Below are 15266 nucleotides of genomic sequence, written 5' to 3' on the forward strand. Positions count from 1 at the left end.
CCAGGCTACACCTAGATTCCAGCCATGGGAGACTCCACATAGAGAATCCAACCAGGCCATGCCAGATTCTTGGTACATGAGAAGCTGTGATATAAGATATGTGCATGGCTCTAAGCCTCTACGATCCTAGTAATTTATTACATAACAATAAAAAAATGACAATGCCATAGTTTTTGAAAGGTTCAGGCGGAAGAAGCCAGAGTGGTCATCCATGAGAGCTGAAACTGAGGTTCCTGGAAGGAAGAGGTATACAAGCAGGGTAACCAGAAAAGAAAAAGCAGAGATCTAAGCAAAAGTTAAATCCTATCAACTTAATCACAGCAAAGGGAATTCTGGAATTCTGGGACTACAGGAACAATCCCAAACTGACTTTTAGTCCACTAGATCCCCTGCTTAGTTAGCAATGAATGTTAATTGAAAGAAGTGGGGTGGAGGAGGGAAGACAGGACAACCCAGGAGCCCAGGAATGAGCGGAATTGGGCAGGTCAGAGCCTGGCTGCAGGCTCCATTGGTCAGCACATTCAGCTACATGGGGACTGAGAGAGCAGAGACAGGAACCAACAAGCCCAGTCCTGTACCTAAACCTGATTTACTGTGTGATTCAATCAAGATGAGCCTCTAAAATCCCCCTGGTGGAGAAAGGAGAGGGGAAACAGGTAACTTGATCACTTCCAGTTTTAACACGCCACCGTTCTGAGAGTGGAAACAGAGGTTTCCAGAGCTCCTCCATCACTCCTCTTTAAGCATCCAGATTAATATTCTACTTCAAGGAGCAAAAGGGAAAACAAAACATATGCTCCCAGAGAGTAAATGGAGAGGACCAACTTTTGTGTAGTGACCAGAGACCTCTCCTACAAGCAGGAAGAAAGTGATAAAGGTGAGCATGATTCTGTATTTTGTGAGCTTTCAAATTGGCTCTCTAAAACCATCAGGTCTGGTACAACACATGAAGACCAAAAAAAAAAAAAAATCCCCCAAATCAAAAATTTTCATTCCTATGTGACTTTGCCCGGAATTAAATATGTGCCTAAGAAGTCCCGGCTGCTCACAGCAGTTTCTTATGACCGTTTTTTATATATCTGGCAGAATGATCATACTTGGATCCAAAGTCTATGTAGGTTATTTCAATTTAAGATCAAAACAGCTGTTAACAGACTTATATGAGGTTCATTGTATATAGAGAATTGCAAATAATGCCATTTATGTCATTATTTGTGTCTAATGTCATGAATGCCATTTGGGGATGCAGAGAACCGGTCGTGCCTTCAGGATGTCACTGTTAAAATGCAATTCAGAAAAATGGATGGGGATATTAGCTGGATATATACTTCAATAAGTTCATGCTCTTTTAGTTCCAATGAATAAAGCTAAGGTCTTAATACATTTTGTTTTTACCAACATAGGGGAAACATTCCATGAGAATAAATGCTTTCTTTTCTGAGAATTGCTTCCTGTTACATTTTTGCATTTGCAGCTCTCTTAGGACCAGTTTCAACATAAGTCATTGGTACAGAAGTAGTGCTCCTGTTGGGATTCCTTTAAATGGGTCCAGATGGTACTCTTAGTCAATAAGTGATATTACCAGCTTTCAAGAAGAAAGATTTTATTCTCCTTCTTTTCTTTCCTGTTACAAGCCACTAACCCTTTTAGTTAACGCAACATCTGAATTTCTAAAAATACCATTTTTTACACCAGAAAATATCATCCACTGTGGTAGTCATAAACAATAGGAGATAAACACGAGATACTCCTGATACAAGATGATATCTTGGTCACTGAGGAAACTCCTAGTTTCTGCAAAAAGATAATATTTACCATTGCTTTGTCATCAGAACTGGCAAACTGTTTAACAACAGAACATCCAAATCCACTGACATGAATTTGTATCCCCACAGATATGGACTTCTTTCAGTAGGTTGAAGACTTGGGTCTTACAAGAAGCAGAATCTTGACAAAGTTGGAAAATCACAGGTTTTTAAAAAGCAAAAGCAATTTACAACTAAGAAGAAAGTAAGAAAGGAAAGAAGAAATGAGGGAGGAAAAGTCCCCAAATAGTCTAGGGCAGTGGTATATATGATATGGATAAGATTACAGAATTCATAGTTTCTGCAATATCTCTATAAAATTATTAATGTAAATGTAGATAATTTAAAGCCATGCTTTAAATTAGTAGCATAATAGTTTAAAAACTATGTCACAGTGTCCCTAGGTTAAGCTAAGAAATTAAAATGCTTGATATGTTTAACTTTTACTCATTTTTCTATGCTAGAATATCCACCCTGCAAGTGAACGGATGATGATAATCAGACTATTTAATTAAAAAAGGGTTATGATTTTAGATTTCTGTGTTTCTTACAATGAAGACTTGAGGGAGGGGACAGAGAAGAACTGAGCTAAATCTATGTGAAATCTAACACTAAAGAAATGGTATAAACATTTATTCACTGAAAGGGTTTACTTTAGAATTAACAAAAGAGATAGCCTTTTTTGGAACCAGCTAAAACCAGTGCAGAACAAACCCTTTCTCCTAGAAATCACGACTGCCTATCAGCAATTATAAAAACAATAACGCTGACCTTGAATCAGCTTTAAAGGTCTTTGTATACAATTATATTATCAGCTTTATGAATTTTCAGTTGCTATCTCAGCCACAAATTCAATAAATGCAGAGTTGGTCAGTAATAGGAAGATGGCTATTTTAACAGGCTTCACTGAAAAAGGCATTTGAGAAAATAATTGTCATACCAGCATTTTTCATGTTAAAAATGACAGCTCTTTCAAATCCTGCTCAGCACACACCTTCAATGAAGACTTATGACATCTCAGGTAAACAACAATAAAAAAAAGATCATAGACAAAACCAGAAGTAATTTAGATAAATAATACCTGCAATCCTAGGAAATCAACCGTCAGCTAAATGGTTTTTATACCTAGAAAATTTTTCTTTTATTCAATATTAGGATTCAAAGTAAACCCTTAAAACATTTTTTTTCTCATCTTGAGTTTATAATTTCACTTCCTCTTCTGTAATCTTAAATGTAACAGCTAGCAACAGTACAGAAACCCAAAGCAAAAGAGCCCCTGCATGTAGTTATTGAAATTAACAGATTCGGCATCTTTTACCACCAGCCAGGTATCATAGCAACCTTGTATTGCTGAAAACTGCTAGAAAACTCTTCAAACCCAGCCGGACTCTGCTTTAGGGAAATCTTTGACAATGCTGGGGACATTACTGGCTGTCAACATCTGTGGGTGTTGCTATGGGCACAGTCACAAAGAACCCCGCCATCTCCACAGAAAGGTATACACGCAGAGAGGGTGGGAGGGACACAGATACATTGATAAGAAAATCAAAAAGAAGAAATAATTGCGCTGGCAATATACAATAGGCACACAATTTTGAGACCATGTTTTACACTACTTCTCTCCCATTGAAGCTAGAGAATCCAAATTCAGCTGAACTGTAATTGTGACTAAACATGAACCAGGGGGTAGAAATAATATCCTAAAACTCTGCACTTGTACCATTTATCACAAGTCTTAATTTAAAACTCGAAGTGAATTGCATTTAAAATAATATTTAAACTTCCACTTATAAACCCTTGATAGTCGTTTATAAATCTACAGAAGAGAAAAGAACAGGTTACCATGAACAAGAACCCAATATTGATTTTTCGCCGGTGCAGTAAGGCATCTCCATTCTATTTGGCTGCTGTCAAAGCCACTCTTTAACAGCTGGAGTCAAATTGCACTATTTACAGCAAGAGCCCTTGTCAAGTGGACCATAAGTATCCTAACAATACACTATTCAAATGGCACTTTGCCACACAAATTGCTGACTTGATGAATAACCTATGTCAATGACTAAGGCCAATATAAAAGTTTCATTTTTATGAGAGGCTTTACATTCACACATTAAGTAAGCTTTCTTTGAAGAACTATTAGGCTATATATTTCAGGCCTTGGGACGCTGAAAATAATTAAAATCTGTTTAAATACATCAAGGGAACTTGACAACATTAATATGGATCTGGTGTTAACTACATTTGTCACACGAGTCAGAACAGTGCCCTTCTGTTCCTGGCACTCCCCACCGGCGCGTGCAGTACAATGCAGGACTTAAACCAGCCACGCACCATGAAATACGAGCATTCTCCTTTTGTGCCTCTAATTTACATGGCCAACGAATGTTTAGATGCAAGCAGTGCTTTGAAGTCCTGTGAGGAAATTCATGGTTGCTTCTGTGTGCAGACGGACAGCTGGAGTCTTTTAACCGTGTGTTTTGTACTTTTCACAGTGACTCTGAGACCTCCTACATTAGTTTTGAAAGAAAGCTGTGATAGGCTTTTCATACTTTTTCTCAACATTGAGGTGACTGTACCACAAAGTTTACATTTATGCCACAAAGTGAGAAAGGGACATTTCTCATAAAGGAGCCATAAGAAAGGTATTAAGTATTACAGAGATTTTTTATTTAACTATTATATGATATAAAAGTGGTTATACTCTATAGTCAAAAATTTGCATCACTTCACATGTTTCACAAAGCAAATTGGCTTGTATATTTCCCTGCTACTGTATACTTCTATATCTTACTAGGATGAGTGTTGTCATTTAGGAACTCAAATTTTAAGTTGAGATTCACTAAATCAAAATACTCAGAACAAAAATCTTAAACCAATGTATAAAGAGAGAAATTCCTATATTTTAGTGACACACATGGATGTCTAATAACACAAATTTATTTTCTTGTAAAACTACACAAAGTTGATGGAAAATATTTTGTACCTTAGGAAAAAAGCTATATGTTATTTATTACATTTTAAAAAATATACCAAACATTAACTACTCATCAAAAAAGTGAAAATTACCACTCTTTATTAAGGATTTATCCTTCTGTAATGCATATTATTTATTTGTTTACTATAGCGATTAAATTTTGTTAATAAAATAGAAATAATTCAGTAAAAAAAACTAAGTTCATGTACAACATGCAATGTTGCCACATGAATTATTATTTCATATTTCTACATGTAAATTTACAGGTGACATTTTAAAGCATTATCATTAAGAAACTACTCTTATTCTATTCTGGTTATTTTTAGTGTCATAAAATACAAGGAACTAACATTTCATTTTGATAAAGTAATTAGTAGTGGGGTCCAATTTTTTACTGGTGGCCTACTGGTGCACCATCTGTGTTTTACGAGAGGTAGCGGGATAAAGCTCTAATAAGATTTTTCAGCAAATGGTACCAAATAGACATTACTTAAGGTCAAGTAAAGGTTAAAAAATACATATTTCTATAAAGCTCACTTGAGTATAAATAAATGTAAATGAATGCTTTATCTATAATCAATTTTATATGTTTGGATAAAGATGTATGTATAGGTACATTATTTAAAGGAAATGTCATTAAAATTTTTTGCTTGGATTGGGAGCTATCATGTACATACTTGTTTTTCTAAAAAGGCAGATTTGCAAACATGTATGCATTTCATGATTTCTATCAAGGAACAGACCCAACGAGGTCATTGGGATTGTATTCCGCATAGTGCAAAAGAAGTTGGAATGAGTAGTTTCATTAGAAATTCAGATATCTAAGGAGGAGAGGTGTTGGCTGTTTTGCCAATCATCCTATAGTACCCTCATAATTTCTAAGTCTAGAGAGGACTGTTTAGATCAGAAATTGGCAAACTATAGCCAGTGAGCATCAAATCTGGTCCACTACCTGTGTTTGTAAATAAAGTTTTATCGGAGCACAACACTTGTTTGCTTAAGAATTGTGGTAGCTACTGTGCTCAAATTGCAGAAATGAGTAGTTAACAACAGCGAAAATCTGGCCCTCAAAGCCTAAATGTTCATCATTTGATTCTTTACCAAATAGTTTGCTTATCTCTGGTTGAGTTCAACACTGTCCAATACAAATAGAATGTAAACCACATAAATACTTATAAGCTGCCTAGTAGCCATATTAAAAAAAAAACATAAAAAGAAACAGGTAAAATTCATTTTAATAACATTTTATTTAATTCTCTCTATAAAAAAGATCATTTTAACATGTGGTGCTAGCAAAATTTCAAGCATTCAATAGCCATATTCGATCAGTGGCTACCATATTAAACAGTGCAGCACTAAACAATCAACCAGGGGGAGCTGTTGGAGCCCCGCATCTGATAGAAAATCAGTTTTTTAAAAGAAAGGGCATTCCCAGCACACTGCAATGGATCTAAATTGTGATAGTTAAAATAACCCTGTTTATTACTTATTTACAGACAAGAAATGCAAACAAACAAACAAACAAAAAGTTTAAAACCAACTCAACCAACCAACAGACAAAGCAGGCCTTTTCTTCTTAAAATATGAAGCTACAAAGATTTCTGCTATGTAGAGATGATTTTAGTAAGGTTGTTTATTTCCTACTTTGAAGCTAAATTCCTCCCACTGCAATTTAAACAGTTTCTATCTTGTTTTATCCTCAGCAGAATCTGAGAAAAGCAGTTCCCCATCACTAATATGATATTGTATTCCTTTAAATCCTTTAAGACTCTGGCCCTCTTGTACTCCAAAGATTTTTCTTTGTCTAGCTGCACAAATTCAACAACTCTAGCATTTCAAATTGGACCCATTTTGAAAGTGTTGTATTACATTTGTTGTTCTCTGTAAAACCTTTTCCCAAATCTATATTCACTCTTCAAATGCAAGAAAACTTGAATATTGCATTCAAATAAATTCCAAATATTTTGAAACACAAGTAGCTCACCATGTCACAGATCTACCATGCTTTCCTTCTCTTTAAACAATTCATTCTACCATTTGAAAGTACTTCACAGCATGCCACTGAAATCCACATAAAAAAGTTCTGAAACACAAAGAAACTTTATTATATATTTCTACATTTCACAGGGTTACTGTCCCTCATTTTCCTACCTCTAAAATGAGTGTGATTCAAATCTTCTTCTTTAAAACTATTCTTTTCTTATGAAAACTCATGAAGCATTTTAGTACATTAACAATAAGGACAATGGAGAATTTCAAGCTCTCTTGAAATTTCATGCGTATTAAATTTGTAAATAAATGAAGATTAAGATAAAACAATCTCAAGAGCTTAAATCAAAGAAGATGAAAGGAAGATATGCAGCCATAAAAGGGGAAGCACAAATAAAAATACCTCTAATTAGCAGTAAGCTCAATAATAATAGAAGTATGGTGTCTAGAACAAGGGAGGTGATAGTCTTATCTGAATAAACTTGCCAACTCTGAAGAGAGTGAATGTTAGTCATCTGAGGCAAAGGGCAGTAGCAAGGAAATAAAGCTGGAATAAGCCTAAGAGTAGGAAAACAAGACCCTGGCATTTTATTGCTTTCTGGAGTCAAGAAAGAAACAAAATTACATAAAGAAAATGAAATCTATATATACTATTACCACTACCTAAAGGGTAGCTCTGAGGTCCTCCAAGAAACTGAAAGAAATAGTAATCAGTTTACCTTCTGGGAATTAAGCTAGTAAAATAGGTACTTGATGAATGAGATTTGCTCCTGTAGACCTTAGGCATCTGACGTGCAGGAGTCAAGACACATCTCCAAGATTTTGTCTACTATTCTAGCATATAATTCCCACTAGAAAACTCACACTCCATTATGCATAGACAGCAACAAAGCCACATCAGGTGGGAGTGCTGGGCAGTCATTAGGGCTTACTCACCAAGCTTTATTTCTCTCGATCTTATAACTCAATTCCCCACCTTTGGAGACCAAGATCTTATGACTGTCATCTTTGGTTGTGAATGTTAAAGTTTCATCAGACTGACATAATTTTCCTTATAAGATAGGACTTATTTCAAAAACATGAAAAGCAGTTTTGGGAATCTAAAATCAATCTGACTAGATGAGAAAAGAAAAACAATAAACAACAACAAGCTGTAGCCTACTGACTGGTTTTATTCTCTCATATTCTCCTCTTTTATTTTTTATTTTATTTTTAAGACTTTTTTTTTTTAAAGATTTATTTATTTATTTATGATAGACATAGAGAGAGAGAGAGAGAAAGAGGCAGAGACACAGGAGGAGGGAGAAACAGGCTCCATGCACCGGGAGCCCGACGTGGGACTCGATCCCGGGACTCCAGGATCGCGCCTTGGGCCAAAGGCAGGCGCTAAACCGCTGAGCCACCCAGGGATCCCCTTAAGACTTTTTAAAAGATTTTTGTTTATTTATTCATGAGAGACACACACACACAGAGAAGCAGAGACACAGGCAGAGGAAGAAGCAGGCTCCATGCAGGGAGCCCAATGCAGAACTCGATCCCGGATCTCCGGGATCATGCCCTGGCGCTAAACCGCTGAGCCACCTGGGCTGCTCATATTTTCCTCTTTTAAAGGAGGAGAGTATGAACAAAAGTGTGTGGCCTAAATGCAATTAAAAAAAAAAAAAGATTCAATACTTAGGAATTTTTCAATGTATGTCAGCCTTGACCAAGAAACAGTATCTTGCATCAGACTCTTGGAGCTCAGCGAATGAGCACCCTCTGCCCTCCACTCAACGCTCATCAAGGAGTCCTCTGTGAAAATGGCACTTGCCTTTTCTCCGCTGCTACCTATAGCTTGGCTATAGTGAGAACGTGCTGAGCAATGAACAAAGTTTCAGTTATATTTATCATCATAAACTTGAGCCTTGTCATTCTATGATACATGCATTTATTGGGTATTTGGTTAGTGTGTTCTCAAAAAATTGATAAAGCTTGGCTTTACTGATAAAATATAAATCAAGTATTTAAACCCAAAAAGCTGAAGATCACACACTGATGCCCCCACCCCCCAAACTACAGCTTTTTTTTGTTTTTTAAACTTATTTAAAATCCATACCCAATGTGGGGCTTGAACTCATGACTCTGAGTCAAGAGTCACATGCTCTACCCACTGAGCCAGTCAGGTGCCAAACTCCCCCTTTTTCCCCACCCTGCAGCTTTGAGGCACAGCTTGAGCAGCTTATGAAGCTTTCTTAAGGATGACACATCCAGCACCTGTGTGGTTAAGTTGGTTGGGCATCAGACTCTTGGTTTCAGCTCAGGTCATGATCTCAGGGTCCTGGGATCAAGCCCGACATCAGGCTCTGGGCTCAGTGCAGAGTCTACTTATCCCTCTCCCTCCCCCTCTGTTCTTGCCCTCATTTGTCCTCTCTCTTAAATAAATAAATAAATAAATAAATAAATAAATAAATAAATAAATAAAATCTTTAAAAGAAAAGATGACATATCCTTTTGCTTTGAACCATTACATGCACATGAGATAAAAAACAAAGCCTTAATAAGGACTTTAAATAAGGCTTAGTATTAGTCTTCATAATACTATTAAAATGATGGAAAATGTTAATAAATCAGCAAAATTTTGATTTAGAAATCCCACTTTTCGAAATATATCCTGTTAAATAATACTGAATATGAAAAAAAGCTTTGAGGTTCATAGATATGTTATTCATAAAAGTGAAACATAAAAAACAATCTCTACATCAAGCCATAGGAAATAATTTAATCAATAATAATATATGCAAAGTATAGAGAATGATGCAGACATTAAAATATCATAGATAATATTATGAAAATAGGTTTACATAGAAAATATTCCATTAGATATATATACATATAAATGGCATAGTTACAACAACATGATGAGAGGGTAACTTAGAAATAAGATGACAAAAAGATGGAAGAGTCCCTTAAAGAAATCAGATTAAATTGCCATATCATTTTAAAACTGAAAATAAGAAAGCTCATCCAAATCTCTGTGAAGGTGGTTGACTTGGTTTACAAAACTAAATGCAAACTCTATCATTATTTATTAATTAAGGCTTGGAACCCTAAAGGGCTGGTGATCCTACAGATGCTGAGTATATCAAAAAATTCGTCAATACAATGACCCAGTTTTTGTGATACCTTTTTGGTTTATCTGTAATAAGCATTTTAAAGAAGAGGTCACATACACTCAACTGAAAAACAAAAATGGATCCAGACCACAGAATATAGCCCCTCCCCCAAATGAAAACCATCTAGAACTCAAGAGTTAATATAAGATTGACTCAATTATGATAGCCAGAGCTTGTCAAAAAGAATGCTATACCAAACCTAATAACCACTTAAAAAGTTATCCTGATTCACCCAAGATCACTTGGTAGATATGTCTGGTAGATGCAGTCACCTCTGAGTTCTTGCTTCTGTGCTGACATTTAATTGCCACATATCCATGGAGGCATGTTCTCTGTGAGCAGCAACTTGGTTTGAACTTACCTTACATGAAGACTCCACTTGCAAACCAGGGCAAGGTATTGGCCCAAGCTGATAGGAGCTGGAGGATCTCTGTTCTACAGTTTTGTGCTTATGTGTCTCTGAGGCAGCTGGAAGTATAGATTCAGGCTTTAGAAGTTGTGAATCATCACAACAATTGAGAATAATTCTTGCTCTTTCTCCTGTTTCATGTCTTTCCAAAGTGCCTGGAAAACAAGATTAAAAATTTTAAAAATTATGCAAAATATTTACTCCAAAAGAATGAAAAGAACAAAATACTTTTATCAGAAAAATTACAATTCTTTAAGTGATCATGCCTTCTTATAGATGAAAAAGGAGCCTGAGAGCTTTCTCTATATTATTCAAATCATCTTACAAAGGCTGAAATTATGGGCTTGAAAACCCCATCTTCCTATTTGTGCTTTTTTATCCACTGAAATCAACAGGGCATTCAATAGTCTTTAACAGTAAAATCTCTTACTTATTATACAGTATGCAAGTGATCAATAACAACCAACTATGGAATATTTTAGTGCTGTCCCCTAGTGTTTCAACTCACAAATAACAGAGAACCACAGTGCTCTTTGCTTTAAAAAAAAAAAAAAAGTTTCTTTTGGTAATATATGTACATAATTTAAGTGGATAGGACAAGTAAGAACACAGATGTTCTATATTGCTACCTCCTTTACCCAAGAATCCTCACTGCTTTGGGAATGCACAGCACTCTAGAATTTTGTTATGATGGCTATTATATCCTTTGACTTTTATTTATGTGATTAGAAAAGAAAATCCCACAAACAATCCTTTGCCCTCTTCTCTGCCATTCCTTCAGTTTCAGACTTTCAAGATGGTGGTAAGTTCCATTCAAATTTATAAGGAACAAGTACAAAATAGAGTAAAGATATCAGAAAACAACTCACAAGGAGTTAGTGCTTTTCTAAAATACAATGCCAAACTCTCACTGAAATCTTAATAAATATGAATTCTGCTGATCACTGTCTCTAATGAGTTCATTTACATTATTCATACTATATTAAATATCTAACCTATATCCTACTAAGTAGAGATGCTAAGGAAAAATTTTTTTTTTTGAAAATTAACTTGACATACAAACAGTATAGATTTCATCTCATATTACCCCTTCCCTATGAGAAATGAGAAAGTACTTGTATTTTCCAATGAGAAAGTAGTTGTACTAATGGTTAAGAAGGAGAAAGGTAATTCTTATTAATAGTATTTTTTAAAACATTTTATTTATTTGAGAGAGAGAAAGAACATGAGTGGGGGGAGGGGGAGGAGCAGCAGGGGAGGGAGAGAAACTCAAGCAGACTCTGAGCTGAGTGTGAAACCCAGTCTCAAGACCCTGAGATCATGACCAGAGCCAAAACCAAGAGTTGGATCCTTAACTGACTAAGCTTCCCAGTGACCCTCTTATTAATAGTATTAAGAAAATATAAATTTAAAGGAATTACAATAAGGAAATAAAAAGAATTCTATACCACTATGTCTAGATAAGCAGAAGATTAAGATTATCCAGTCTTTTCCCATTTTTCCTCTTCTCTTCTGTATTATTCCTTTACAGCAACTAAACTACCATTAGTTGGTACTCTGGATTCTTAATCAGCAACAACTACTATGCTAAAATATTTGGTGGAAGTTTAGTCTTTAGTAGCTTAACAACACTTTTTTTTTCATTATAACATTTCTGCATTCATAACTTAACACATTTAGCATAGAAACTCACAAGCATGTTCTTTCTCTAGGTTTATTCCCCCATCAAGATTAATATATCTTGAACAAATAAAGCTGGTAGCAACAAGAAAACCCCATTTCTCAAGGATGATAATAACAAAAGTTTCTCAAACCAAAGATAATAGTTATTACTCCTTGCTGAAAATGACTGCATCCCAGAACTTGTAACTGTGACATTTAGCAAACTTCACTGACTTTCTGAGCTATCTCTCTCATAGATAAATAATTAACTTAGCATCTACTATGGGGTCACTCATTCACTGTGCTAGATGCTGGCAATTTATGCTAAACAACAATGACTCAGTCTTTGTCCCTCTTGAGCTTATGTAACATCTCATGGTTGTGTGGAGGTAAGAAATATCTGAAAACTAATCTGCTATAATATTTAAAGTAACATGAAGCTATTTTCACTCCAGACTAAAAACTTCCCATTTTAACTAACAGAATGTTGGACACTTGGTTTTGCAAAAAATAGTTTCCATCATGATTAGCTGTAAAATATGTGAAAATAATTATTTTGTTTCAAAGAACTGGTTGAAGCACAAATGTGACATAAGGAATCATTAGAGTGACTCCATTTCTTTTAAAGTTATCATAGACAAGTAAATTGCAAAACAATGAAGTGATTTTATTACAAGTTCAAGGCAACAGCTTTTAAAAGCCCAAACGCTGAGAATGGAGAGATAGCGATTCCCAGGTATGTTAGTCATCAATTCATTGTTACTTAGTTCCAAATTCACCCTTCATTGCCTGCTCTGTGAAAATGGATATGTGCTTTTAAAATATTTTTCCTTATCCATAAATGTTAACCTTTAACATTCTGGATAAGAGGTGATGGAAAAGCCTAGTAGAAGAAAAGTTTCTTTTCTTCTTGGTTCTGGTGTGCTCTGTTGCAGCAGCATGGGTGGCTTCCCCAGCAGTAGGCTCCTACAGTGCATGGCAGTCAGCAGCACCCTGCAGGTAGCGGCTGCCTTGGGCACACTCTGTGTGGTTGCATGACAGAGGACTTCCAGTGAGACATCTCTCTGTGAATGGCTTTCCCTAGCACCCTAGGGAGCATATTTCTGGCAAGTTCCACCACACCACACCACACCACACCACACCACACCACACCACACCATACCAACTTCTCCACAAATCCAGTGACCACAGCCATGGCCTTTCCAATAAAGTCAGTATCTTTGTCCTGGGCAGCCTATCTTCCTTGGGCAGTCTATCTCAGCTCTAGGTATAGTGGCTGCTCCATAAATCTGCTATTCCTAAATTCTCTAGAGTTTTCTTTAGTTCTTATCAGCCAGTTCCTCATATTACATTCTTTGTGATGGTTCACAATTCTTTACATTAAATTTTCTCTGCTCAAATTATTGTGTCATTTCTCTCTCCTGTTTAGACAGATTATTATACCATGATAAAACACTTCTGATGCAAGATGTTCTTTTTTAAATATATCCTGAAATCATGGGATTCATATAACTTCAGGGATATATTTAAATTGTTAGAAAAGTCTATAGCAAAAACAGTAGCCTAGGAGGGATGCCATGATCCGGAGGAGGTCCAACAAGGAGTGCCTTTGTAACTCTAATAAACTGTCTTTGGCAGCAGACAGAATAATCACTGCTTCCTGATATTAAAGAAATATCAGAAACTGAAGGTTTACAAAATTGCTTAATTCAACATCCAATTTCAAGAGAATTTTTGCTTTCCAAAGTCAACTCAATGATAACTAGATCTTTCTTTTTCTTTTGCTCTGTGCTACATCAAGAGTACAAGCTAACTCACACTTAACTCTTCATTTGAATCAATCTGAACACAATATGGAAAGATGTGAATTACACATCATTTTATGTGATAATATGATTTCCTCCCTCAAAGTAGATGTTATGTGAAATACACCATAAACTCTATCCCAAGTAAAAATCATATTGTATAAAAATGCTTTCTATGCAAATATCTTGAATTTTTTCTATTACTTTTTCATTAATATGAGTTTTAATACAATTTGTCCTAATCATAAACTTATAATAGTACCTTTGAGAATGGAATCAATCCTGAGAAAAGAGAGCTGGAACAGTTAGTGTCCTAACAGAGTGAAGGAAAGATGACACCAGTAAGCATTAGAAGCACTTTTCACTGATCCCAAATTGCTTATTCCTCAATAAGCCAGTGCACAGAAATATAAGGAGTAGCAAGATGCTCTGTGCAGAGCCCCAGGCACATATTGGCAATATTCCCACTGTATATCCTGCTTTCATCACCAATTCAACATTGCATATCTAATCTTTTTTTTTTTTTTTTTTTTAAACCAAAACTTCCTATGATCCCTCTCTGTAGCCCTATCTAACCACTGTCCTCTCTACCTGTCAGGGATGACAGCCTGCAGACATCTCTGGATGGTGGCTAAGAGAAGACCTGACAACCAGGCTGCCCTGCACATTAATCCTGGTTTTACCCTGTCCAGTTATACGGCTCTGGACAAGTCATATTCCTGTGCCTCTGTTTCCTCACCCATGCAATGGGGTTAATAATAATTCTCATCTCACAGGGTTACTATGTGGATTACTTTGAGTAAATATTTTAAAAGACCTAGAAGTTTCTGGCACACCGTGTGTGCTGTGCTATATGACATCCTCTCTCTGAAACATGTCAAGTTCTCACTTGGCACTTGTGAGCAGTTTAACAAAACTTCTTGGGTCTTTAGTTCTGGGATCTGCCTGATGCCCGGGCCCGAGGTCACTGTACATATGACCAGAGTGGGCCCCCATTGCCTCCTACCTGAGACTCGAATCTTCTCAATCAGCCTTGCCTCTCAGGCTAGGTAATAATCAGAATCAGTAGGATTATATATTTGACTTATTTTTTAATCCTCTTTAGTAAACCAGGCTGAAGTCTGGCATAAATTAAAGGCTAGATAAATACTTCTTAATGGATTATATGACGTCAAAAGACTGGCTAATGATTTTTTACTGTGGCTACACTTGGGATTAAATCCAAACTCCTTGACCTACAAGTCATATTCTTGCCTCTGCTTACTCATGTGTCATCTTCCCCTTGCTCACAAATCAGATATTTAAAAAAAGTCTTTAAAATAAACACATCCTTTCCTGCTAACTCTATCTCACTCTTCAAGTATTAGCTTAATATCTCACCTCCTCAGAGAGTCCTTTCTAAAGTAAATTCTTATCTTCTCTTGTTTTCTATCTTAGCTTCTTTCCTTTATTTTGTAGAAATTAACACAT

The 15266-nt window shown here is 35.9% G+C and overlaps 1 protein-coding gene across 3 annotated transcripts in view; it reads right to left on the minus strand.

Moving 5' to 3' along the window:
- Window positions 1–15266, minus strand: part of WDR72 (WD repeat domain 72) — a 221014-nt gene that overhangs the window by 129105 nt on the left and 76643 nt on the right. For all 3 annotated transcript variants that reach the window (XM_072808631.1, XM_072808628.1, XM_072808629.1), the window contains one exon: window positions 10282–10484. In XM_072808631.1, the coding sequence (XP_072664732.1) occupies window positions 10282–10484 (203 nt within the window). The remainder of the gene's footprint in view (window positions 1–10281; window positions 10485–15266) is intronic.

The sequence above is a fragment of the Canis lupus genome, chromosome 32, assembly GCF_048164855.1.
Source record: "Canis lupus baileyi chromosome 32, mCanLup2.hap1, whole genome shotgun sequence".
Taxonomy (NCBI): Eukaryota; Metazoa; Chordata; class Mammalia; order Carnivora; family Canidae; genus Canis; species Canis lupus.